Consider the following 27,729-nt stretch of genomic DNA (forward strand, 5'->3'; position numbering starts at 1 on the left):
GTGCCGGCTGGGGCCCGGCCGGGCTCTCCCGCCGCCCGGGGCTGTGGCTGCGGAACGGCGGCGGCGGGCCCGCGTTGCCGCAGGGGCGCTGTTGGGACGGACCGGCCGGGTGCAGCACCGTCATGGCCGCCGGGCCCGCGGCGCCCCGCGTCCTCAACGTGAACGTGGGCGTGCTGGGCCACATCGACAGCGGGAAGACGGCGCTGGCGCGGGCGCTGAGCACCACCGGCTCCACCGCCGCCTTCGACCGGGCGCCTCAGAGCCGGGCGCGGGGCATCACGCTGGACCTGGGCTTCTCCTGCCTGCGCACCGCCCTGCCGCCGCAGCTGGGCCCGGGGCCCGGCGAGCTCCAGTTCACGCTGGTCGACTGCCCGGGACACGCCTCCCTCATCCGCACCATCATCGGCGGTAAGGGGGGGAGCGGGGGTGGCCGCCCCTGCCCGCCCCGGGGCCCCGGTGGCGGAGAGGCCTCTGGGGGCGCCCCGACCCTCGGCGAGCTCCCCGCTTCCCCCGGTGAGGCGAGCGGGGCTGCCGCTCGCCGGAGCGTCGCGGTGCCGGGGGCTTGGCCTGAGTTAGCCGGGGCCCCGGGGGGATGCGGCTGTCCGACGGGGGGGGGGGAGGCCTGTGCGGGCCTCCGGTGGCTCACGGGCCTCATGACTTGGTTACACTTCGTGATTGCCCCACAAATGAAACGCCAGTGCTCTTCGAAAAGCAGCCTAAACGTGAAGCCTTTGAGTGCTCTTTGGACAGTCAGGCCTGCTTGGTTTTCTTATGCATGGGGAAAAAATAATATTGTGTATGGAGGCCTTCTTTGTGGTATTTAAGGGCAATATTAATTTCTAGGTTCTCACTTGTTAAAGCTGTCAGAGCTTGATATTCCCTGTGTTTGAGAGCTGTAGCGTGCTTGCTGGACATGCTTGTGCCAAACTCGAGAGGGGAGTTCTAATGTGATAATCTTATGCTTAGAAATAATTTTGTGGATTTTAGTAACTTTCTGGTTCGGTTTATGTAGGTGATATCGGAAGGTCAATCTGGTTTGCATTAGAGCACGTGTTAAATTAGCTCACCTTGTTCTGTGAGAAATAACACCTCCCCCTTCCACCTCTTGTAAAAAGCCTGAAGAGGCTTGGCTTGGCTAAGGAGGTGAAGGGGCTGCAGCTGCAGGCTACTGAAAGTGGTCACAGGTTGATAAACTGCAACTACAGGGACCTCTGGAAGCTCAGTTAGTTCCTAGCATGTCCTCTGCTGGTGTCTCTAGTGTCAAGTAGTTGGTGGCTTCGCAGGGCAGGCAGTGTATTTCTAGTCAGCTGGACTGAGGTTCAGACCTAGTTACTTTCTATGATGTGTGAATTAACCCTCTTTTGAGCAGACACGTTATTTGTAAATGTTGTTAGCAGTAACTGCATTGCATTTTTTAAATTTCTTTTGTATTGGATAACAAAGGTTTACTTGTTTCTCGGTTCCACCAGCAGCGAAGTGCTCTGTACCACTAATGCGTGCTCTGCAGCTGCAGGGGAGGAGTTGACTGTGCTGAATCCCAGAAACCTGTGGTCTTCCAGTCTTTTGTACTTTACAATTAGCTATCATTCTTAAGTAATCGGAAGCACCTGCTTGTCTTCTGAGGAGCAAAGATTACTTTGGCAAACTTTTCTTGGAGGTACTGAATAGTAACTTGTAGTTAGACATTCCTTTTTGCCAGAAACTACTTCTCTCTCATGAAGAGGACATGGGAAAACTTGGAAAAATAGCTTTTTTTATCATTTTAACATTTATCTGGGTTGATTATTTGATACATAGACTTATTGTGGCTTCCTGTTGGTTTTATGAAGAAGCATTTAGTCACAGCTGTTTCCAGTGGTTGAATAAGTTACTCAGACTTCCTTATTGATGGGCCATGCTGGGAGAAGATGACTGTGGACAAGTGGACTAGGCTAGAAGGCATGATAAGAGTTTTCTTCGCAGCAAAAAAGATTCTTTACAGGTAGCAATTCAGACACATAAGTATATCAAACTTGCTTAGATCCAGTTATACCAGATTATGTGTCTTGGTGAAAACACTTGGTTAGTGTGACTTTTACTGCAATTGTATGTATTAAGAAAGAACGGTAGAGAAAAGGCAGTGTGTTAATACTTAGCTTATACAGTTAGAAATCTCAGTTTTCTGCTTGATAGCATATGTGTATCTTTGTTTTCTTTTTACTATCAGGTTTAAAAGGTGAAACCTTGATGATAAAACCTGATCTGTGCCTGTGAGACTACTTAGGTGCTTACGGTTTTAGTATGGTTTGGTGAAACTCAAACTGAAGTATAGCATATCTTGTGTAACAGGATACATCCTTCAGTGTTTAAGTGTCAATATTTCAATATTGCCAACTTTTCTTGCTCTTCAGAAATGGAAAGCCAGGCCTTCCAGATAATGATACTTCAAAAACACAGATTGTTTTCATCTGCTTTCTAATCATGAGTATTCAAGGTTCACAATTTCAAGCATTTTCTTTGTAACCAGATATGCTACTACTTTTTTTTTTTGATGGAATCTGAGATTTCACTGTTAGTACACATTTTCTATATATAAGGTTTTAAAATAAAACATTAAGTGCAAAGTACTTTATCTTCCTGTGTTTATTCTGCACCTCGGATTTCTCATGGCTGTACAATACTGCTTTTCTGAAATTAAGTCCTGTGATAGCTATAGATCTGAGTTACCCTACAGAAAAGATAGAGGCAGGAGGGATGAGGGAAGGGGAGCTAGATGTGAGGAACCTAAGGGTGGAATGATAACAGAGGGCTCTGAAGAAGCAGCCTTCTCATATGTGTTAATCATGTGCATGCAGTGGAAGCTGTAGGTGTGAAAATATGTTATTGCATGTTCTTATTGTTTGAAGCTCACTTTTCATTGATAGTGGTGTAAACTAGTTGGCTCACCCCGAGTTGACCCCATCTTTCGGAAATGCTGTCTGCTGTGGCTAGGTAGTGCCAGCATTATTCAGTCAGGTCTCCCATGAGGGAGAAGGGGTTCCTTCTGAAGAGCTCCTTATTGGCTTCACAGGGGAAGCCAGTAGTGGTGTGGTGTGTGGTTTTTTTTTTTTTGCAGGTGTGTGTTTGTGTGTGGTTTTTATCTCAGTTCTTTTCTTCTAGGGTGCCATTTTCATCAGTGGTGTCCCAGGCTATCTTCCAGTCCAGTGCCTTCCTCTGTCATCTGTGTTCCCAGAGTGCTCTAAGGGTTAATTCCTTTGCCGTGCAAAGCTGATAAATCTGCTTACAGATGAAATTATACTATTTACCATTCTTTTAACATATTTCTGTATCTAGCTAATTCTTGAAGTGTTTTTTTTCATGGCTGAATCTAGTGTTGCATTTTTGTCATGCTGTGCCAGGTAGTGCTTGACCTTGCAAATACTTCTCACAGTCACAGATGTTTATTTAGAGACAATACCTTAGGATTAAATGAATGCAGAATATTTGAGCAGTAACCAAATGGAATGGAAAATGCAAGTCGTATTTCATTCTGTGTGGCTACATTTTTCTTGCAAAGCTTGTCCTTGAAAACAAAACATATCAAATGTTAAATCAAAAGATACTTTTTCTTTTTAACCTGCATGCAGGGAATTGGAAATGTTGCAGACAGTTCCACCGAAGGCTGTCTTAAAAAGTTTTAGCTGGAAGGTGATAGTGAAGGTTGAAATGGAATAAATGATAGGCACTTGACTTACTACATCGTGGCTTTCACTTGTATTTAAACCACACTGGTTTATTCTTCAACAGCAGACTCTTGTGTGTCGGATGTAGCAGGAAGGTATTAAGTTATTGGGGACAGCAGTGTGACTTGGACTGTCATGTATTTTTTTTTTGAACAGCAAGAACAGAACTCTGTTTTACAATAATTTGAAGACTTTCCCTGTGCTCTAGCAGGATTTTGTCTATCATGTATCAAGCAATGCAACAAGTACTTTGTTTACAGCTGTTCATAGTTGATTTACTAAACAGAGAGAACAAGCCTGAATAACTGAATTTTGAGAGTCAGGTCTTTAGCTTGTCCCTGTGTTTAGCAGTAAGAAGCACTCGCATCAGCCTTATGTTTGCATTCTGCATGGAGGGAATGACTGCAAAATGCATTACTGTTATTTTTCATTGATACCGCTTGATTCTATTGCTATAGAGATTTCGAATGGTATTTTGTTAAAATTTCACACAGAGGTGGGGCAGTTTCTGTCACAGTCCTATGGGTTTGTTTTTAAGCTTCTGTTCCTTTGTTAAATTTCAGCTCTCTGATCTTCTGCAAAGCTGATGCTAATGTCATCAAAGTAAAAGAAGAGTTGCTTTTACATTTGTTTGTTGCAGACCTATGCATTCAGTAGGGTCTGGAATGGTTTCTCAAATGAGTTCAGCAGTAAAGGGATGCCTGCAGAGAGGTTATATGAGTTAATCTTCCAGAAGAAATTCAATCTCCATATTTCATTTTAAGACCACTTTGCGTAGCAAAGTAGTTTAACCAGTAGCAGATTTTTTACTTGCTGATGGTTAATTTCATGCCCTACAAAGGGTCAGCACACTAATACAGAAGAACATGATTACCTCATCCTCTCTTCCCCCCGCACACGCAGTGAAGGGATACCGCAGTGTTTGTTTTAGGTGAGCTCTTGTCAGATGCCCTTTATCTGTTTGATTTTGAGATGGGTCCTCAAAAGAAGTTCTAAAAAAGAAAGTTGTCTTTTTTTGGTTTGGGTTTTTTTTTTCCTTTGTGAAGTTCAAAGGACAGAGTAGCCTTATAGTGTTTTAATTGGAAAGCTACTGCTTGACCTTGGTTGTCTAAACCTGGGGGTGGGGCGGGGGCGGGAAATTCTGACAAACTTGTAGTTTTGTAATCCTTATGCCTGCCTGAACCTTTGACCCTTTTACTTTATAACTAGAACTTCATTGTCACCATTTGTCCCTGCAGTTCCTTTCAAAGAAAACAGCCTTCCAAGTGTCTGTTTCCACTTTGCTGCTGTGTTCTGTTAAGGAAGGGTATTAATTCATACCTGATACATTGGAGGGGCCAAGACTTTTGAACTTGCACAAGAGCTTGGGGAGGGGGAAATGAGCATAGCAAAAGCATGTCTTGCTGATGCAAATGAGTACAATGAAAACAGTCTTGGGAGATCAAGGGAAATGTGGTCTTGCTACCAGCATTCAAATTCAGTCAGATGCAGATTATTTGTAAGATTAACATAGCACAAAACCCCTCCTCTTTTATCACAGATTAGTTGTTTTGCCAAGTTTGTTGTAAGCTTTTAAGAGGATTTGTAAACTCAGGGTTACCTTTGCATTACTGTCATGAAAATACACTTCCATTGGTGTGAACTTCTGCTGGTTGACACCTTTGTGAAGATAAGACAATTCTTGTTTTTTCTGTTCCAGGTGAGTGAACAAGTAGAGTTTTATAGTTGTAGAGTGTATATATGGATGATTTAAATTTTTGTGGAGGCCGCTTGCTATTGAGTGCACATGTAGAAGGGAAACCTGTTCTTCTCTGGAGCAAATTCCTGTGTTGTTCAATGGACACCATGCTGATAAGAGAGAAGTCACTGGAGAGTCTTGAGGAGTTTGGCTGCCAACTTGAAGTGAGAATAACGTAATAATGAACCTTGTTCTGGCGGAAAAATATTAAAATACAACTCATGTTATATAATTTATATTCATGATCCTTGATGTAGTGGTAGATCTTGTGGAAGTACTCATGGGCCAAGAGAGTTCAACTAACACTAATGTGAATGTTTTCCAAAGCCTATTAAACTTGGGTTCATGGTGCTTGTAAATTGCTGACATTGCTTTGTATTAAAAATGCAAATAAATAAACTTTATTTCTGTAAATGAAACCACTTTTCTCTTGAAACTGAAACTGTCTTTAATTCACTTTAAGTAATTTGGCTGGTGCCTGATACTTGTCTGACAAATTAAAGGAGTATTTTTATTGACATTTTAAAATGAAAGCCACTTTTTAAATTAAGGACCTATGCATAAAGATAAGGCAGCTGGTATAAAAATATTGCTGCTCTCTCCCCAACCCCCAAAGTGCAACTTTGTCTACTGGATATTAAGAGTGCACAAGAGGGCAGTGTTTGCCTGCGATGTGGGATCCTCATGATAAGTGCGTAGGGTAACAGGTCAGTATGGATGGAGTGACCGTACTGTGAATCGAAAAAGAATTAAGTAGAAGATTTGGAATGCAACTGTGGCTTAATTTTCCCATTCCTAAAGAAAATATCCTCTGTGCTTTAAAGGAAGGTTAGTTGTATTTCATCTGCAGTTCAGATAGTGCTTTTTATTGCTTATGCGATAAAAAAAGTGTAGTGTTGTCTTATGTGTTACATGAGATGCATATAACACAGGTGAGATGAAACAACTGGTTTTCACTGAGGCTGCATGTGAGCAGTATGACTCTTTATCCACATAAAGGGCTGGGTTTTTTTATTTTACAGTTACGGAAAGTTTATCTAGTTTACCCTGTAAAGCAATTAGTGATGTGGGAACCATGGAATTTAGCGTACCCAGTTCCCCCCCCCCCCCCCCCCCCCCATTTCCCTGAGTCATTTAATAACTAAGCAAAAGTAAGGTAGTTGTACTAAATCTGTTTTGAACCACTTCTGTGCAGTGTGGGGTTTGTTGTATGAGATTGAGTAGAATGAAATTTGTGTGTGTGTACACCAGGGTACTTTCAAATAGTGGTCTTCCTGTGTAATTTCTGTCTTACTTGTATCATAACTATAATGATTCTAACTTCCTATTTATTATGTATCACTTCTCATTTCTGTCTGTGTTAATGTTTTTTTAGTGATGTGACAGTAGGACTAGTGTAATTGGCTGTTATGATTTCTATTCTATGTCCTCTTCTGCTTTTTTGACTTGAAGCTGATTTCTCTATTAAACTTATAAAGGTTCAACCAGCTCCTAAACTAAACATCAACTCTTAAGTAATATTAGAGAGCAAAGCGGGAAGTCCTCCTCTCCTTTTATGGGTTGAAAAGTTTAAAAGGAGTGAGAGAGCCATCGTCTTGCGATCTCAGAAGTTATAGTGAATGATCACGTTCTCTTTTATTTCTTGTTAGAATCCTGTCAGAAGTGTACAGTTTCCTGTGTTCAGTTAAAAAAAAAAAACCAAACCTTAATTTTGCATATCTTGTTCTGAAGATGTGATTTGTAATTGAATTCTCAATCTTAAATGTAGACTGTATACAGGAGTGGCTTTATTGAACCTTGTTTGAATGATAGGTTGTCTCTTGCTAGTATAGGACAGTTTTTCTATAAAGCTTTTGAGTGGTTGTGTGCATACTTGCTTGTATACAACAAAATTGTGCTAATTCACACTTCATTATTTGACACAAAAAACTTGACAGCTTCTCAGGAAAACATAATAACCGAGCACTGTAATGGTGCTAAGTCTGTTTGATCATTCTTCCTATTGATTTAAAAACAGAATTTCTTTGTTCCATCATTCTGTGTGCAAGCATTCATCAAATAACCACATGTCCTTTCATTTCAATTTGCTTCATGTTTCTCCTTCTTGAAATTTTGTAAGCTGTTTGGGAGAGTGGTCAAGCTTTATTAATCCATGTTAGATGTTTTTAAATATCAGCTAATGTAGTGAAGTCTTATAAATACCTGCATAAAACTAGAACAACTCACTGTAAAATATGTAGCAAGTTTATAGTTAAAATTACCCTTGTCAAAATAAATTTAAAGCACATTTTTCTAAGTAGATTTGTAACTGATGATGGATATGTTTGGCTTGTTAAATAGTCCAATTCAGCAATTCAGTGGTCTGCTAATCAACAAACTGGCTTAGTAAGGTTCTACTGTATTTGTTCTACAGCTTGACTTAGCAGTTGTCTTCAATTAGTGGATGCTAGATAGCAGTTAAATGATACATTGCTTATGTATAGAACACACTTTTAATAGCTAGCTTAGCTTGATGGAGCCGTGAACTTAGCTTCCTTAATGTTCCCTGGTTGTTTGTTTTGTTTTTGGTTTTGGTTTTTTTTTTTGTTTGTTTCTACTAGAAGTGATAATATATGTTCTTGGATGACTGTTATAAAGTGCTGTGTATCAAAACTCCTAAAAAACCAAAGCACAGATGGGAAAATCTAGGTTATAATAGTAAAGCAGACATACAACATCTAGCTAAGCGAACAAACCAACCCCCCACATTGTCATTGTTGAAGCCCGTTAAGTGGAGTAAAATTATTTCTCCATGTGACAGCTAGTTGTTTTCTGTCTGGGAACCCTAAGGTTGGCCTGGCAAGCTGAAGAGCAAGGACAGATGTTCTGTGGTGGTAGTTTCCAGCTGGATTCTTGAATGCATTGTGTTCTGTGGGTCACAGCTCATAACAAAGTAAAATTGAGTGAGAGCTCCAGCAAAGAAAGACTTGAACAACTTGTTTGATAGCTGTGATTGCAAAGATACTGTGCATACTGTGAGAAAATATTCTCTGTGCTATCTGTAAAATTCAGATTAAATAGCCATTCTGAAGTGCTTCCTTTAAACTGTTTGCTTCCAAAAAGCATTGCAGGCTAAGTAAATACCAATAATTCTTATTTCCCATCTCCTTATCAGTTATTCTACCAAAATGTTCTTGCACAGCCTATCTAATCTCTTCAAGTGAACATGAAATGGTTAGTGTTGGCTTCCAATTTGAATGACAATCTCTGTTTCAAATTTAAGCTGATGAATTCTACATTAGATTGTAATTATCAGCATTACCAGCACTAGGGGTGGTTGTGACCAGACAAACAAATATATTTATATATATATATATATATATCTATGTTGAATGTAGCAGCAGAATGAGTTGGTGAATAGTGGAAGAAAAGGAAATGGAATTGAGAGGATAGCTTAAACAAAAACAATAAATTGCATTCAGGAGCATTGTGGGGGTAAAAGATGATAAGGGGGACTAAAAATCAAGGTTTAACTTTTGAGATTTATGAAAGTTGACCTGGGTAGGAATTCAGGCCCCTTACCCCAAGTTCCATAGAAGAGATGATTCATTTGGCTTGCAGGTTTTCTTTAAAAATGTATTATTTTCTTATGCCATGGAAGGATCATGAGCATTGTCGTGTCCATGGCAGATCTGCTTTTTCTGCAGTGCCAGGAAAATGAATTTAATCCAATCCCCTGTAGCACTTTTTTGTCTCCTGTGCCAAAGTTTTGCTTTGTTTCGTGTCTTGTTTGGGTTGCAGCGTAAGGGCTTGGGTGCTCTTTTTAATTGTGGAACTTTGCCTTGATTTGTTCGGCAAAGATTCACCTGTCTATTTCCATTAAATTTATTGTAGAGCAGGTAACTATATTTTAGAGACATTTGCTGTATATGTAAAACTTGAAATGGTCTTTAAGAACCTGTTGAGTAAGGAAAAGCTATAGAAGTGTTAGAGAATTGTTGATAGAACTATCCAATTGTATTAACCACGATAGGCAATGGGAAATGTCTTTTTGTCATAGATACTTATTGATGCTTAAATTTACTTCTCTTATATTAAAGACTTCCCTTCCAGCAGTATGGCTTTGGAGAGGAAAGTTTCTGAAGCATGCAAAAACTGTGTTTTGGAGAAAGAAACAAAATTATTGTAGTTTTCTTTTTTTAGGATCAAGAAGAGGGGGAGGGAAAATGGTTTCCTTGTATTTGACTGTGCCGTTGGAGAGAAGACAAAGCTCAGTCTCTTGCTGACTAATGTCATCATCGAGGCATTTTTTTTCTCCCACAGAGCAATTTTGTCTCCACTGAGACCCCCACAGCCATTGGCAAGACCATGGCCTGAGATTAAATCTCATGCTTGGGTGAAATTCTAATGACTGTAATTGTTTCCTCTTTTTAAGTCTGTGGTCCCCTCATCAAAGAGTGGTGCGGAAATTATGCATTTATGTTGTAAAAGGGAGGTCGTGATTACCTGAACCTGTGGTTGACTTCAGGGGATTCTGTGTTGTGTTCTGGCAGTGGTTATCCATGCTGACATTCTAGTATGTGAAATGATTTAAAGTGTGGCTTGGAGTATATATGTAAAGTAATAGTGGCATGCCTCAGTCCTCTCTGGGGTTTGTGCTGCTCTCGTTCGCAGTCACCCACTGTCGGGTGATTGCTGCCTCTCGGTCAGCGGAGTGCTAGCAGCTCGTGTGTTTTGGTTGTCTGTTGGCATAGGAGAGAAGGCAGAGTAGTAGATGTGGATCTAGGTAGGCTTCTGTGAATGATCTGTTCCAAAGGTAAGCGCCTAACCTGGTGCAGCCATGCAATAGTGCTGGAGTTGTCTCCCCCAGATTGCAAAGGGCTTAGGACCTCTCTGCAAGTGTTAGTGTTAACCCTCACTCTCCAGTGTTTATTGAAGGTGTTTGGCATCTTGAAGGGATCGCACCAGTATGGTAGTGCTGGTGTGGAAGAACCAAGCATGAGTATGTCTGTGAATGTGGATATGAAGAAAATTGCACACAATTTTATAGAGGTAGTTTGCCTGATCCTGCAAAATGGGAATATATGCATGCATCAGTGTTGCTGTGTGATGGGAAAATTCACAGAATAATTTTGTGTTATTTGACTTTATTGTGCGGTTCTGTATGTACACAATTTTGGAACTAACTTATTTGGAGGTTTGCTGCTTTGAAACAGCAGGACTGCTTTTGTGGGGTTTAATGTTTTCTTTGTTGTAATTTAAAGCCAAACAAATCAAATGTGAAGATAAATTTGTTTTTTAAACACAAGCCCCACTGTCCATTTCCTAACTTCTTTGGAGGTTTATGAAAAAAACACAGTTTTAGGAGTTTCTGCTCTAATTTATGAATTGTCCTTTAAAGATGTCAGAAGAACTGACCAAGAGGTGTTTAAGCAGAGAATAAGGAAAATTATTCAAATGGTACTTAATTCTAAGTGCTTAGGCTGCATTTAGAGAGTAAAGAAACCCTAAATAGTGTCATTCTTAAAAGCACTCAGCATCAGAATCTTTCCCTGCTCTCAGTGAGGCGATGTTGTACTTTTCAATACTCCAAACTGAATACCGAACAAAAAAAAGAAACCCCAAGTGTCAACAGTGCTATTCACTTAAGGACGCAGCCTTGGGCATATAACATGGTTACGTTGGCCACTGTCTGGCAATATTATAACTTAATATGATGATGTGCCTCACCTTAAACATTCCTAAAAGCCTGAAAAGCAAGTTTTTACACCAAAGTTATATGCATGTCTTTCATATAAATAAAATCCATAATAAAAAACCCTTGAAATAATTGTTCATAATATTTCTCCTTGTGTATGGTGTAATGACAATATTGCTGAACATCCAGCAGTCACAAGTCGGGTATTCCTAAGGAAGTTTAAGGAAATAGTTTTGTTCTTTCAGTTTGCTTGTGACAGATTTTGACTCTGTGGTGGGTACCAATGTGTACTTCTTTCCCTCAGTAGACTTTTCACCTAACAACTGAGATGATCCCATTATTTCAAGTGCTGTGATAAAGTTGTGGTGGCTGGTGATGTTTACCCATGTGTTTGTAATTGAGCTCTCAATTTACTCTCTCTGGTGTGTATTATGATATCCAGGAATGCTAGTTTTTTCTGTCCAAAATTGCTATTTAACTGGAATATCTTGTGGGGACAAGATTCGCTTGTCTGTGGTGCTGTGTAGTGCTTCTAGGGCACTATATATATTTTAAAAAAGTGTATTTAGTTAAATCAAACTGTATCAGCCTTTGCATGGAGAAAATACTCTTTTGAGGGAGGGAGGGAAGGCATTTTGAACTGAAGTGAAATTCCTTAAAAAAACCACCCAAAACCAAAACCTCAAAAACCCAGTAGCTGAAAGTCTAGTCCTTAACAGAAAGTTCATCTCCATGTGTGTTTTCATTACTGAACTATATTCACTAACAAATTGTATGTGGGTGAGTGTTTGGGTGGTTTTTTTCATTATGTGTCCCTAAATGTGTGTTCTTTTTTGTTTTGAAGCTTTATTTATGGTATGAAATAGTTGATTATTCTAGTAATAGCCAGGACTGCTTTTGTGGGGTTTAATGTTTTCTTTGCTGTAATTTAAAGCCAAACAAATCAAATGTGAAGATAAATCTGTTTTTTAAACACAAGCCCCACTGTCCATTTCTTTACCCACCCTGCACCAAGAAACCAGTGAGTCTTTAACTTACTTTGATAGTGTTCCGTTAGTAACATAGTCAAACTGATGTAGTGTTTGAAGGTTATTTTGGTTACTGTACTTGTTTCTTTTCCCTTTGAATTTTAAAGATGTTTATCTTTGTCCCATTAAGAAAATGGTAGACAGTAGCTAGGAAAACTGTAGACCACATATAAAGTGATGCCAGGTTTATGGATTTTTTGGTGTGTTCTTGCATATAATTGAGTCAATCCTAGGTAGAACCAGAATTGACTAATGTGAAATTTAAATTAGTGACAGTATCTTTTCAAAGCTTATGCATACTGTTTTAAACCTTTCTGCAGTAACTTAGGGGCTCATATAAGAACAGTCGGAACAAAATAGTTACAAGAATGTTTGAGGTTAAGCTGTCTAATATTTATTTTAGCAGCCTATGATACTTCAGCAGCATTTTCACTTTGTATAAGAGAGCTAACAACTTTATAGCATCTCAAATGCAACGGTATTTACTGTTTTTATTGGACACTGAAAATTTTTAGAATAACAGCATGAAATCGTGAAAATGCACGCATTTTGGGGAGGCTGTTATTCTGTTTGGAAGCTGTTATGCTTTCTGTTTGTCCCAGCCTGTGTAGGTTCCCCTTTATGCAGTTTGTTCTGAAGTGGAATAAATAAGTTCTGTGAATGAGAAATGTGTTTCTGCTAAGGGGATGCTGAAGTGGGGTCTGAGGTTCCCTAATAAAAGACAAAAAAAAAATTAATGTAGGGATTGGAAGCATAGTACGGTATAGGTGCAATAAAAGCAGCCGAGATCAGCTCAGCAGAAACAGTACATTTATGAGAACTTGTCATAAGAAGCAGAGTTCTGTGGTTAACAGTCATGATTGAAATACAGGATGCTCAGGCAGTAGCTTACTGGTGGCAAACATGACTTTCTAGTGGGTCAGCAAAATAGCCCATCAAGCTAGTTTTCCAATATTAAATATATTCTGGGAAATATGGTTTGCTGCTAAGTGGTAGAAATCATTGGAAAATATTTTAAATGCCTGAATTGTAATCTCTCTTTCTACTTCTGTTAGCTCTGGGCAACCAAAAAAATTGAGCTTTAATCACCAAGGCTGTATTCTTTCTTGGCGATTTCAGCATTTCATTAAGCAGTGATTAGTACTCTTCAATTATGCATTCATTTATCTTGGTGATGCATTTACAGTTAGAGATAGTGTTGGTTTATTGAATTTGGCTGATGCCTAGCAATTTCAGCAGATTTTTTTTCTTGCCATTTAAGAACATGCAAGAAAGCAGTAGAGAGGGGTTTTATAGCCTTGGCATTGTGTTTAATGATAATCTTAGATGATTTTTTTTATTTTTGTGAAGAAAAGTGGAAAATACAAGGTGGGGGTTTTTTTCCCCGCTTAGAACTTTTAGAAATTCTGTTCTAAAGTCCATCTCCAGGCTTTGCCTTTGGCTGCTGGACATGGGTGGTTGGTGTTATGCCTCTTTCAGGTGCAAGGGAAGAAGCAGCGTAGCAGGCTGATCTCGAAGCTCGTAGTTGGAATGGATTTTTCTCCATGTTCCTAAGCTGGCAGTTCCACAAATGAATTAAATGATCTTTTTCCCTTTTCTTAAGGGGGGTGGGGGGAGAAGGAAAAGAGGAGGGACAGTGCTGTGGGAAATATGGTTGAAGAGCAGTTTCTTGATACTTAAATGTTGTCCTTTAGGAGTAGGAGGAAGGAGGAGAGAAAAGGATTTCAATACTGTTAAAAGGTGTCCTTGTTTGTTTTCTGTCATAACTGGGTAAGGATTAAATAGTGGTGGACTGTGAGTTGGAACGCTTTGAGGGAGGAGTGGTAGGGTTGCTGATAACCCACTTTTGCTTCACTTCTATTTGTTTCAGGGGTTTTGTTTGTATGTCTTAAAATTATGCATTCCGTTTCCTTCTAGCTTTAACGGTATACAAGCTTGAGTTCTAGTTTATTAACAGAACTGAAATGAAACAGGCTTCTTTGCCTGCCCAGTGCTGCTGCAGAAGGAATAGACTATTGCTGCTATCTCTTGGTACTGAAAACTTCAAAGCTTTCATTTTGCTGGTGAAACCCTGCGTAAAACTTGTGTAATCTGAGATGTTTTGATTTAATTTTCCTTAGACAACAGAATCTAGCTCTTTGAGAGAGACAAATCTTCTCACTGTATGCTTAAATCTTATTTTTGTGAGTAAAAGAGAATGCTGTGTATGTTTAAAACATGGTGACTACAAATAAGAAATTTTTTTTTAAAAAATTGTTTTCCCCTTGTGGTCTCAAGTCTACCCCCTTTGTACCTTGCTCAACAGGGCACTCTAGAGGTAAAAATCATGTAAATGGATGCTAGTATTACTTTATCAAGGGAAGAAAAAAAAATTAAATACACATTTATGTGATTTTAATCTTTTTTTTTTACTTCCATGTAGACTAGTAATTAAAGACACTTTTGTTTTCTCTACCTACATTACTTACCCTTTTCCTCTTCATACACTTTATTTCAATGTTGTGTTTTTACAAAATGGAAAGATAATTTTTTTCCTCAAAAGCAGATTAGCTGTGACATTTCAAATACTTCCAATAAATTTTTTTTATTAATTGTACTTTAAGGAAATCTTCTAACAAAATTTGATTTAGGTCTATAGTAAATTGTCAGTAAGAATATACTTAATAAAGTTCCTTTGTATTTCTCTTCCGTTATTATTATATGGTTCTTCCTTTGTATTTCTCTTCCATTATTATATGGATCTTCAACAGCAATTGTGTCCATCATTTGATGTGAAGACTAAAGTGGCTAGGTAACAAATGAAGCATATTTACTCAAGTTTATTTCAAATGAAATTCTCATTCAGAGTTTTCTGTCCCTTGTTCTGTAATCCTAGTTCCTGCTGTCAGAAAACTTAATTTAGCATCTTGTTCTCTCTGAGTCTAGAAGATGTAGATCAGAAAGAAGACCTAACAAAATGTGAAAGCTAATAGTTAAGAATATAAACCCACTCATACAAGGCAAAAGCATCTAAGAATGGGTTTCTGCGAAGAGGGAAGTGTGTAATGTTTAGATATTATTGATGTGCTTTTGATACTGTTTTGTATTCTTGCTTAGGAATTTCTTCTCTTAACTCACCTGAGAAATTGTATCACGGAGTTTAGATTAGCAAGCACAGATGATTTTGCTGGGCTTCTGAGCACTTCATTTCTAGAATCCCATCCAAGCTAGATGGTAATGGCTCAGTGCCTGTAGTTGCTGCTTTTTAAATTTTTGCTGCGACTAGTGGTCTCCAGAAATGTGCTGGTTATGTTGTTCCATTTTTAAACACTGAAATATAAATTTACGGCTATGGCATACTTTGTAGGATCATTACTGCTTTGTATCCGTGTTATTTGCTTATTTACCAAGGATTCTTAGTCTGTTTGTGTATTTCCATTGAATAACTTGAGCAGTGCCAGCATTCCGAAGAGCTGGTCACATGAGCTTGGCAGGGCAATGTGTATTCTGCACAGACTTTGTTTTCTGTAGGCTTTCTTCCCACTTCCTGGGGATGTTGTCAGCCTCTGTTTTAGCTTGAAAATTTAGATTTAGATTTGGGAGAGAAGTTGTTCTGAATTATCAAATGAAATATAGGAGGGTGAGTGTGGGATGTGGAGCTGGGAGACCTATTGTATTTTTTTCTTCTGATGACTCTTCTTGGTCACAGAAGCAGAGCTCTGGTCTCGATAAAAGTTTTGATCTTGAGTGTTTTATTTAACCGACAGATGGGACTGCTCACAAACTTACTTTACACAAACTGCCACTACTACTTGTAAAATGCCTGTACCTTTGAGTCAGAGCTTGTGTGGCTTTTTCAAGTTGTTTGTTCATCCTAGAGAAAAGGCTGGAGGACTTGTTGCGAATTATTCTGAGAGATCGATGATAATCTAAGCATGTTGTGTTTTATATAGTATTTCAGCTGTACTGTGAAATCACTGCGCAGGGTTGTGCAACACAACTTCACATTTTGAAATTCTTCAAAATACTTATAGAAAACTTTTTTCTTTAATTATGAGGGGGTTTAGAGGTAAAAGGACTGTTGTTGTATGTTGATGGCTTCTGTATGTACACCTTGCAAGATCTATGGTTTTCTAAGTATAAAACTTGAAGCAATAAAATAACCTGGCTGTCTCCAAGTTGGAAATGTTTTCGTTATTCTAGGGAGCAAGTGGTCTAAATTTAGCCTGGGAGCTTTCTGAAGCTGGCACCTTGTTTTGCGTTTATCTGTGAAGTGCCATGCACGCTTGCAGCTTTGTAGAGGTAACGGTTCAGAGCCCGGTTGGTTCCATGTAGCTTCATAGGAATGAACTCTGTAAGGAAGCTTGCACGATCAAGGTCCAAACTAGTGCAAACTCAGACCAGGGCTGTATTTTGCTCCTTAGTTGGCTACAAAACTTCATCCACGTGAGTATCTCTTAAGTAATAAAGTAAATAATTTAGAGTGTTTTTAAATTTTTTTTTAAACTAATTCCAAATTTCACTGGAAGAGTATATCTTTTTGTGACACTACTGTCAAATTTTTTCTTAAAAACCATCTGTTTATAAATCTTGATGCCTTAGCTTTCTCACTTTCCCTCCTCTTAGTACTGTTGAAAACATTTATACAAGCATTGCTACTCTCTCTTATCTCTGCATGATTATAGATCATAAAATTTCAGCTCCTCTTAATACAGCATAAATTATAGTCTTGGCAAGAATTGTGTCTAGTTTTACTTAGTAATTAGACTCTGCACTCCTTTCCTAGTTTATAGTGAGCATCACCTTTTATTATATTGAGAATGTATTAATGCGAAACACAAATATCATACAACCTGCAGTATCTGGAGTGCTTTGTGGCGTTGGCAATTTAGATAGTATATCCAGCATGATAGTTTGTTTTGTCCTGAAGTAGTGGGATGTGAGATTTACATGACTATTGACCTCTTGGGACCACTCTGAAATAAGGTGTGTATCTTGTGCAATCCTAGTCAGCAAAACTTTAAATAAAAATAAATACGCTGTCAAAAGTCCTTCTGTTGGGCTGGCAGGAAGGATGAAATAGTACCATATGCTTGATAATGGCTTCCTCGGAAGCTGTCCTCTGGCACAATCTGATGTGACTTGGTGGAACGACAAGCTATGCAGAATGCTTGTTATTGTCACGATTTGATATTGTATTATTAGTCGAGGCCTGATGTCTGCTGTGGACTGAAGACTAGAGAACAGGGTACAAAATCAATCTTTCTGGAATTTGAGTGGTGAGTCAAATTTATCTTTTAAAACAAACAGAAGTTACAGCCTCTTTGAATGTTGAAGACTCTGTTAAAGCGAACTGAGAATAAACCAACAGACCACTGCTGTGAATTTGGTTTCAAGTTTTAAGGTTGCAGTGGTTTTTCCTCATAAAGACTTTCCTTGGTAGTGCAATATTAACTCTTAACACCTTAGCAAGAAGAATTTATTGGCAATGTTAACTCTTCAGCTACTCACCTCTTAATCTGAAACTTGTAAATTAACAAAGCACCTAATATTCCATCATTGCAGCAAGGTAGGTTAAGTGCTGGCTAGACTGTCCAGAAAAATTTGTCTTCCGAAGTATTGCCGTTTACTTTGGCTCTGGTTATCTGTGACAATGCAGAGAATGAAAGTGTCCTATTTCCCAGAGTTGGCATCCTTAATTTAATTGTGTGTGACTGATTTGTTTTAGAGATTTCTTTCTTTCCATGTGCTGTACTGCTATAGCTGTATAGTCATGCAGGTGCTTCAAATAAAACTTGGCACAAAACCTGAGATTGCTTGCAGCATGTCTTTCTTGACAAGCTTTTTTTACGTGGATGTATTTTTTCATCCTTGATGCAACACTGCTGTTCTGTAAGGGTTCTAATTCTTGTTGGTATTTGGTAGATGGTAAAGGTTTGAAAGTTAGAGTGTTAGTGTTAGAATTCTTGTAGAACTGCATATCGTGAAGTTGAATTAATTTCCCACTTTGCGTGTGGATGGAGTTGTATGCTGAAGTATATGATACAAGGAGCAATATAATTATTATTCTGTCTTTATTTTACCATTTGGTTACATGCTGCAGCAGGAATACCAGTGCAACAGTTTTCTGCACTACTGTCACAGAAACCAAGAAACTCACATCAAAGTAGGGGTTCACCATGCTCCAAAGTACAGAAGACTCTGAAGGCTAAGTGCAGTATAGTCCTGATAATCTGAGGTAGCCACCTTTCTTTTCTAACTTCCCACTAGATATTGGTAGCTCTTTCAGTCGTTCTGGATTGAACTGCTTGGCAGAGAAGCAAAGCTGTGGTTGAATGCATGAGATACTAGTGTTGGAGATTTAAACTGAAATAGGCATGTTTATTGCTGTCGGTTCTAGCGGGTTTCTTCTTTGTTCCTTGTTTTCCCTCTTCCTTTGATTCTTAATTGTAGTGAGATCTGCTCTTCCTTGACTGACATAACTTTCAAACCTTATCCATAGCATTCTGTCAATGCAGGTTACTTAGCTCTACAGCCTTGATGTCATTCCATGGCTGGGCACCATGTTCATCTTTTGGGCAAGATGTTATGGCTCCTGGTCAACTCCGGGGTTCCCTTCGAGAAGAACTTCATGACCCTTTGTACTTTGTACAGTATCTGCCTCGTGGGCGGACTGTGGAGCCATTGTCTGGAATGCGTGTCTAATGTGTTCCACTCGGACCCTCAGTTCATTCCATAATGTTAGCTTTAATTGGCTGTTTTTAAACTTTCATGTACAATTTGGTTGTACATGGTAAATTACCACCCTCTTTGCCTTTTCCTAAGAGCAAGAAGCTAGAAACTAGGCTGTGCTTTCCCTTGTTGCCTTTTACTATTGCCCTTCAGCTCTTTTAGAGGTAGCACTGGTGGGTAGTGTTTCTGTCAGAGGGCAGACCTTTTTTTATTAGTGGTTTTTTTCCTGTAATCTCCCAAAGGCTATACTTTTTAAACATTGTGTTGTATTTTTTAACTGGCTTCTGCATTTGAAAATTTTTAAATAATTAATATTTGTTGTCCAAAGAAGTATCTTTAATAGCTGTTGCCTAGATCTTAGTGTGCCCCAGTGTGTGTCCCTTTTATCTTTTTTAGATATTCATATATTTTAATTTCCTTGTTTGTTCATATGAGAGCTTCGGGACAGAATCAGTCATATAACCAAGGTTTGTCTTTACTGCATAAGAATGCTTTTGTATGTGCTTCTGAAGTGTCAAAATTTATGGCATGAGCAGAATAATAGTCTCTGCTATTACACAGGTTTCATCCAGGCTTAAATACTTGATCGGAGCATCAGCAGAAGCTATTTTTGAGAAAGATGGGTAGTTTGGTTACATGAGGAAAAAAAAGTTGGCAGTACTGCATACAAAACAAATTTTGCAGTTCAAGCTCAAAACAGTGATGAGTCTCTTGTTCGTACTTGGTATGAATAAAGTAAAACAAAGCCTGCCTTTATCCTCCATAACAGGCTTATGAGCTCATGTTTCGGCTTTTCCTTTCCCCTCCCTTTCTGACATGGACTGTCTTTTTTTTTTTTTTTTTTTTTTTTTTTTTCTTTCCTAAACAGTCAGTAACTCTCTGCAGTATTTTTAATCTCAACAAGACATCCAGTGGCTGATGATGCAAAAGCGTTGCATCAACAAAGAGGGGACGATAGTCAGAGCATTCCAGGTCTGACATTTTTGGCCAAGGAGCTGTGTATTGTGGCTACTGATTCCTCCCAGCACAGCATGCTTGCTTCAGGCAGGAGACTACATTTCATTGACTCCTGTTGTGTGCCTCCCTGCTCCTTATTTTAGGCTTCCCCAAGAAGTTATGACTGGGAGTCTCATAGTTTTAGATGAAAGAGCCTGTTGTCTTGTTGAATTATCTCCTTTCTGTCTATATCTAAAGCAAAGCTGGCAGGTAAAAAAAAAGATATGGTCAAACAAAAGCTCTGTTATAGTATCATCTTGGGCTGGATTAGAATAAAACTGAGAATGATCGAATGCGTTTTTATGTGTTTGTTTAGACTGCTTGTTTACCTCTAGTCCATTAGCACCTGGGAGTGGTACTGGACTCACTGCATTCAGCTTCAGAGGGGTTCCTGGGTGCTGGTGGGGTCTAACCCACAAAAATCTGTTCACTGAAATAAATAACAATAAGTATTTCCCCTTTTAGATTAAAAATTGTCCTTTCACAAATTGTGTATTATAGAATTTTAAAATAATATACATGTGTAATCATGGATATTGAGTAGTCATAAGCATATTGTACTCTTGGATTTTTTTTTGAGATAAAATTGGGTTTAAAACCTAAAACACTTTAAATTTTTAATACTGTAATGCAACATTTTAAGCTAATGACTTTTTTTATGACCGAAGCGAATGCAACTTGTGAACCTTTTTGTTCACTAAAAGTATAGCAGATACCTTTAAAAATGGGTTTAAGAAGTTCCTCATGACAGCTAGACTTCTTGAATCCATATGAAAAATCTGCCTAGATCACATAATTTAGCCTTGTGGCACTGGTTTTGTTCTGCAAATAAACTATCAGAAATTGATTTATAAGCTAGTTGTTTCATAGATGTGCCTGTTTGTTATGTATGATTGTTGCTGTTGTAGTTTGTGTTCCTTCACAGCATAAAGCCTTCAGACATCTTTTCAGTTGTGTCTGTTAAACTGTTACAATCAGGTACTTCTAGTCATGAATTTTTCCCCAGTTTAATAAAGGCAACGTGGGGTAAAATTTGTTGATTTCTACCTGAATGCATCATTAACCATTACAAGAGGGGAAATTAGGGTATGGGCTTGGTGTCTTTTTTTTTTTTTTTTCTTTTGGTAAATCTTATTTTTGATGCAAAGGCAGTTCTGTCGCCAGCCAGTCCAGCATGCGTAGACTCTCCCCCCCATCATAAAACAATGAGCACATTCAGGCACAACTCGTGTTTTCAGTTATTAAAAAACGGAGCCGTCTGTCTCTGCCTGTGACTTTAATCTTTAAGCCTTTATTCCCTGTACCCCACCCCCTCTTTCTTTCCCCAACCTTTTGTTTGTGAAGTGCAGAGCTACAGGATATGTGGGCCTGGAGTTTCTGAATGTATTGTACATTCCCCTGGCAATTACAGATGTTTATAACCCTGACTGATGTTATTTCAGTATTGTGGAGGGTGAAGAGAAAATTAAAGAATGCTTTTTTTCTTTGCTCCTGGCAGTCTTTAATTTATTTTTTTTTTTTTTGAGAGGAGGGAAGAAGAAGAAAAATGTAAACTCTTAATTTCTTTTAAAAAATGTTGTTCAGCATCCTCAGATGGAACCCATCTGAAAGGTGTGCATGAATCTTCCCATAGCCTACTGTAACTCTTCTGTTGGGACAGTGCATTGCATGCGGTATTGTAAAAAAACTTAATGGTACTGGATTTTAGTACAAAATAAGATCCTTGGTGTGAGGTCCATGACCTTTGGGTACTTTATTTCAAAGACAGAGACAAGGTATCTTAGGACTTGAAATGCTTTAAGAGTAGACTCACCTTAATTTGTTTCCAGCTTTACATGGAAACTGGGTTTTCCTTTTTTGTAGAAGAATGATTTAGAATCTGTTGGACTGGAGACTTACTTGTGGACTGGCGACTTGCAGAACTGTTCAAGAAAATTTATATTTGTTAGTCTCATAGAAATATGCTCTTGATCTGTACAAGGTTTAAAATCAATTTCTTATTGGTTTCTTGAGCTATCTAAAGCTGCAGGTGTGCTATAAGATTAATGTCCTTGAATTGACAGAGAGGGGAAGAGAAGGTAGTAGCAAATCTCTGTAATCAAAGTGTTAATTTGTGTGTTTCTTGGAGACCCCTGTGCATTTCATGATCTTCAGGCTAGTTGGCCTAAAGCATTGCATTTAAGTAGAGAAAACTTTAATTAGAGTTGTGAATTTCAGGGTGGTTCAGCAGTATCTTTAAGGTAAAACTTTCATACATACACAGTTTTCTGACTGCATGCAAACTGCTGTTTGTAGCTGTGCAAGTTCAGAGTTGCATGTCTAAATGTATATTCAGACCTGTATAGCTACACCTAGTGTGATGATAGTCCTTTTTTGTGACTTTTGCATGAAACTTCTTGTTGGCTGATCTTTCAAAGATATAGCAGAAGAATGAGCAAGAATTCACAGTGAGATATTCTTTGGCTAGGCAGGACTTTAAGAAGTTAACGCAAAAGATAGCAAAAACATCTTACTGTCATCTAATATGAAGCTGACTGAAATATGCTTGAAGAAATTCTAACAGACATTCTAAGATGTTTCTAATTCAGTAATTCTCTTAAGCACCCAGAGGGAGGCAACAGATGCTCTGTAGTGACAATTCTCCAGCCCTTTGGGAGGAAAAAAACCTGGCTGGTCATTAAGCATAGCTCATTCTCTTTATCCTGAGATAATCAAGTACTCAGGTTGTGTGTTGCTTGTGTAAGGATTTCTGAAATGTGCTATCTTTTTTTGTGTTACAAGGCCGGGCATGGATGTGATTGAATCCTAGATATGCTAGCATAATGATACCATCTTGTAAGTATTTTAAAAGAACTTGGAAAGATGAAGAGCTGAGTGTGAAATAGCACTGATACAGAATAGAATTTACAGAAACTCACCGACTGCTGTTCAGGTGTCTGGCCTTTCCCCTCTCCAAGTCCAGTACTGGGCCTGTATGTAATAGTATATTCAAATACATACAGAAATAAGAGCACATTGTTCAGGAAACATTTCGGTCAGCTGTGCTGTTCTTGGAAGATGTGTGGGTTAAATTTTCTGAAAAGTTAATACAGAAGTTCACTGCCTGAAGCACGAACTGGTTTGAAGGAAAATGTGTGCATGTAGGCACTGTTCGCCTGTTTATGTACTGCTCTCCCTGAAACACTATCAAGTTATTCCAGTCATCTTTAATGTACCACTTTTCTCTTTCCAGTACAAACCTGGTTTTGTATGACTGTTGTAACTCATAACAATAGGCATACAGGTATATCCTACTGTAGGCTGAAGCCTTAGGATCTGGTAGTATCAGGGAGGTAGCAGGAATTTCTGTGGCTGTAGGTACTGCAGAGGCTTTCATTCGCTATTTGTCTCCGTGTGCCAGTGTTTATCATTAGCGAAATGTCAGGTGTAACTTTCCTGAAGCTGGGAATTGTCTGTTTCTGTCTGGTGTGAACTGAGTTTTTAGAGATGGAGCAGAAGACTTCAGATGTGTGGAAATCTGGCAGAACTGGGAATGGGCTTATGTCCTCATTCATGCAGGTTCAGTGCCTTCGTAATTCTTCCAGATGCTTGATTCTTTTTATACTGTTTAGCCACTGTTTTCTCCTTCTGATCTTGGAAATAGCTTCAAAGATGATGTCTGTACTCTTTGAGAGATGGAGTGGGCAGAATGGTCATACCTTGTAGTCATATTTTTTGCAACATATTTAGCATTATCATATGCAAATACGTTTACCTTTTTTTGGGCTTTGAAACCTGGTGGGAGATCTTGTAGAGAGCAAATGTAAAGCTGATATGAGTAAAGACTATAAAAAGGGTGGTTTTTTTTTTTACATGTAGTTTCCTCTAACCTGTTTGCTTTTCAATGTTTACTGTAAAGACTTTATGGACCTTCAGGAACCATTTATGGTCACTATGTGAGGCTCAAGTGAGATGTTACATTAATTCTTCAGAGCAGTGCAAAAACACACATGGCCTTGACACCAAAGCGCAATACCTGTGAATAAGAAGTCTGAAACTTGAACTAATCATTCATCAGGACATGGGAAAGTTTACTAGGACCTTGAGCGCACAATATCATCTGGGGAGGTCAAAGCGAGGTTCTACAAATATCCATCTTTTATTTTGCACCTTTATTTTTCCTGAAGCATGAACAACATAGAGTGTTGATTTACTGTACAACTTACTGCCACATTGTTTCGGAAACCGTGTTTTATGAACTCAACAACGCTAGATGGAAGGAACAGGGCACTTCATTGTGAACCTTGAAGTTTTTGAGTCTGACATGAACTAGTGGAATTATAGGTGCCATTTTCGTATGTCATTTGGGAGCCCAGAAATTTGACATGACTTTTTCTTGTGTAGATGTTCTATGGTCTGGGTGCCAAATTATGGAACCGAACCTCTTTGTGCTAGGGGTAATACAGGGATGTAGCACAAAAAGAAAGTTACAATGCAGATGGAAACCACTTGGTTTCTTCTGTGCATTGTTTTGCTTTCAAGTGTATGAAATAACAGTTTTTCCTACTGTATGCTGTGGATTGTATTCCAAGGATGATGGGCTTTATAATGCTGTTCAGCCTAAAATTTTAGGTAACTTCCACTCTAGTTTTTTGTAGCATCCTAAATATTTAACTTTCCAGCTTTACTGGTATTTGTATTTGCATATACACATATATGAATGACACTTTAAAAAGTTAATGTTTGCTAACTAATTCACAATTTATGCACTTTAGACTTCAAGCCAAGAAAGAGAATAATGCAGCTGAAATACCATGGTGTTGTGTAATTCAGCAAACGCTGACTTTTTTTGTAGCAGTCATCTGTGTCTACTTAGAATGATTGTTGCTTTTTCAAGATATGTAGATATTTTTTAAACCCTACCACAATTAATGTTTTCAGACTTAAAATAAATGGAGGTCTCTTCTGGACTCTATTCAGTTTGTGCCTTGTCAATATAGAAATTCATATCTAGTAATAGGTGATATTGCAGAATAGGATTTTGCTACGTATGTAAGAAGGATGATATCTTCTCTCATGTGGTGCTTTACTTCCATTTTTATACATGCTACGTATTACGTAGCATTTCTTGTTACAAGGATTATTTACTTTACTATAGATAATGAGGGGAGAGTGGGTTTTTTTTTTGGTGGTGATTTTCTGATTTTCTTCAGAAATATTTTGAAGAACAGGAATTGAAATGCCAGACCCTAGTAGTTACTCAGCTAATTTGGTACGTTTTCTTTGGCAACAGTCAAAGCGAATGTTTCAGAGGGTCAAAGCAAGAAAGTCAATGATGGAATGAAGTGTCCTTTGCTTTAAGCTTCATCCTAATGCCTTTTACACAGGGTGAAACCATAAATGTTTTATAAACAATGAAAATTCATCTAGCTGGATGTAGCTTTAAAAATCTTAATTGTGTAAATATCAAATCTGTATTTTCATTTGTCTGAAGCCAAATGGTGTCTGGCAGCACTGAGTTCAGGTTTGTTGGCATTTACCATTATATAATTGATTGTGCTCTTTTATTAGAGGTGTTCTATTTCTGTTCTCTTGCTCAGCTTTGTGTGCTTTTGTCATTGCATGCTGTTAACATGGATTTTTCTTAGTAAATGAAATTGTATGTGAAGAACTTAACTGCATTTGTCTTGTCTCCTTTTTTTGAAGGTGCTTATTCTTCCAGATTCCTTTTTCAGTTAGTGATTAGATCTAAATGTGGTATTTTATTTCAATATTACATCACATATATAGTCTAATAGTTTTATCTTTTTTGACTGCTTCTAAACATAAAACAACTTTGCTTTGAACAGCATAGAATGACTGTGTCTTTTTGTAATTTTCTAAACTAATAGTGCTAGTTTTGTGTAAATATGCGTGTACTTAATAAGTTTCTTCCAACACTTCCAAACAATACAGTGACATTTATTCAGCTTTAAGTTTCTCTGAAATCCCTCAGGCTGCTGTCTTGTAAACAACTTGGCCTGCAGCAGCATCCCGTCCCTAGAAATGGGAGGCTGGCTTTGCTCTTTCCTTCTTTCCCCTTGCAGCTCCTGGCCGTTTGGTCCTGCTGCCTCCCTTGTGCCAATTCTGGCTCTGCCTGGAGCCCCCTGCATCAGCTGGGACACCTCCCTGGTCCAGAGGAGAGCTGTCTGGTGGTGCTGTGTCGGACTGACTGCTCTGAGCTTCAGCTTTGCCGTTCGTTGGACCCTCTGTGAACTGCGGGAGACCTGAATAGGCATGATGTGGGGGAAGCGTCACTGGGAGCAGGAGCTTCCCAGCTGGCAGGGCTGCAGCCTCCATCACTGGGGTGTGCCAGAGCGAGTACCTTTTCAGTATGCTCCCCTTCATCGATGACTGCTTCTAGGTGGCTGACTATCTACAAATAGCTATGTAGATCAATGCAATAAAGTGTGGGATTGGCCTGGCTTGGAACTACATGGGTGGAAATGTCTTTTTGACTTGCATGTCTTATCTTTACAACAGAAGTAAAGGAAAAAATCTATACTGTCATGCCTCTAAAAGTATGCTTACAGTGAAATGAAGCATACCTTTCCTTGTCTGTAGAAGCATGTATCCTTAGCTGTGGCTGTTACTCATGCTGCCCTTGCTTATGTGCAGGCTGAGGGAAGCTTACTTGGCTTCTGTTTGTGTTGGGGACGGGGGAAGAAAGGTGTAGAAATTATTCTTTTGCCTAAAAAACATTCATAGTAATCTCTTTTTGGTAGTGATTTCTATTCGGGTGTCTTTGGAGGAAGGATTCTGTTTTATTGTGTGTATTTTTTTACAAAACTATGTGTAACTAATGTGTGATTTACTAGTTAATTATTCAGATTGTAATGAGAGCTTCCCATACTTGCCTTGTTTTGGAATGGTCTCTCTTCTATAGTGATGGAAACTGCACAGGTGTTCAGACATTTCTCAGGTTGGTGCTTTTGATTTTCCTCATCAAAAGAAGAGTAAAGACCTCAGAACACATCTCTGTAACCTTCGCCGCTGACAGTGCAGCGCAAGCCTGTACTGTTCCCCAAACAAGCAAATCGGGGAGTCACTGGGATATAATGAGAGATATCAAGACAACAGGACAATGCTAAATTTCTCTGTGTCACAGGGTCAAGTGTATCCTTTTTTTCCCTCATGTTTTCAGAGTGCCCCATCTGAGCTCCCAGGCTGCCTGTGCTTGCCCGCTGTGGGCTGGAGCACCCTGCAGCTCCCCTCGCAGCGCTGCTCCTGGCGCAGGGGTCCAACAGAGTTCACTGTGTTTCAGACTGTAACCAGAAGCATGCAGTGAGAAAACTTATTCAAACTGTTATTTGCTTCGTAGTTGGACAGGGGGGAAAAAGCGGGCTTTAAAATAATTGGCCTATATGCGTAGCTGTTCTGTCCGAAGCTTGCCTTCCCATAATAATAACCTGGGTCTCCAGTCTCCAGGTGTCTCTAGAAAATGCGTACGGGCAAGTCTTGTTCCACACTCTAATGGTTTGTGTTTTTTCTTTGAAATGTTTTCCCTCTATAGCATTGTCTCCTCATAAAATAGTTCAAGTTGGAAACGACCTCTGGAAATCATCTGGTTTTACCCCTTAAAGTGGGCCAGCCATTTCTGAAAGTGAACCCCTTTAAGCTAGATCAAGTGTCCCAAAAATCATTTAGGGCTTTGTGGATGACCCAGTGTACAACACTTCTCCGAAGAAGCTAAAAGCAACATGGGACTCCTTACATTCTGTAAAGTCTTACAAAGGATCTCTTGATGACCTTTTCTCTTAGTGTGTTGTAATGCTTTTTTTGCAAGAGTGTTCACTGTAAGGTTTGTTTGGGTGTTTTTTTTCTTGGTAAGAAAAAAAATTATAATAATCTCATTCCTGT

At 39.0% G+C, this 27,729-nt stretch overlaps 1 protein-coding gene across 3 annotated transcripts in view; it reads left to right on the forward strand.

The window, feature by feature from the left end:
- The first annotated feature begins 82 nt into the window (after nt 1-82).
- The window catches only part of EEFSEC (eukaryotic elongation factor, selenocysteine-tRNA specific), a 128,827-nt gene continuing 101,180 nt past the window's right edge, over nt 83-27,729 (forward strand). The window contains exon 1 of one of the 3 annotated variants that reach the window (XM_055805877.1): nt 83-513. In XM_055805877.1, the coding sequence (XP_055661852.1) occupies nt 123-513 (391 nt within the window). In that variant the 5' untranslated portion in view covers nt 83-122. The remainder of the gene's footprint in view (nt 514-27,729) is intronic. The other 2 variants (XM_055805876.1, XM_013304034.3) reach the window with 2 other exon arrangements.

Source organism: Falco peregrinus, chromosome 5, assembly GCF_023634155.1.
Source record: "Falco peregrinus isolate bFalPer1 chromosome 5, bFalPer1.pri, whole genome shotgun sequence".
Taxonomy (NCBI): domain Eukaryota; kingdom Metazoa; phylum Chordata; class Aves; order Falconiformes; family Falconidae; genus Falco; species Falco peregrinus.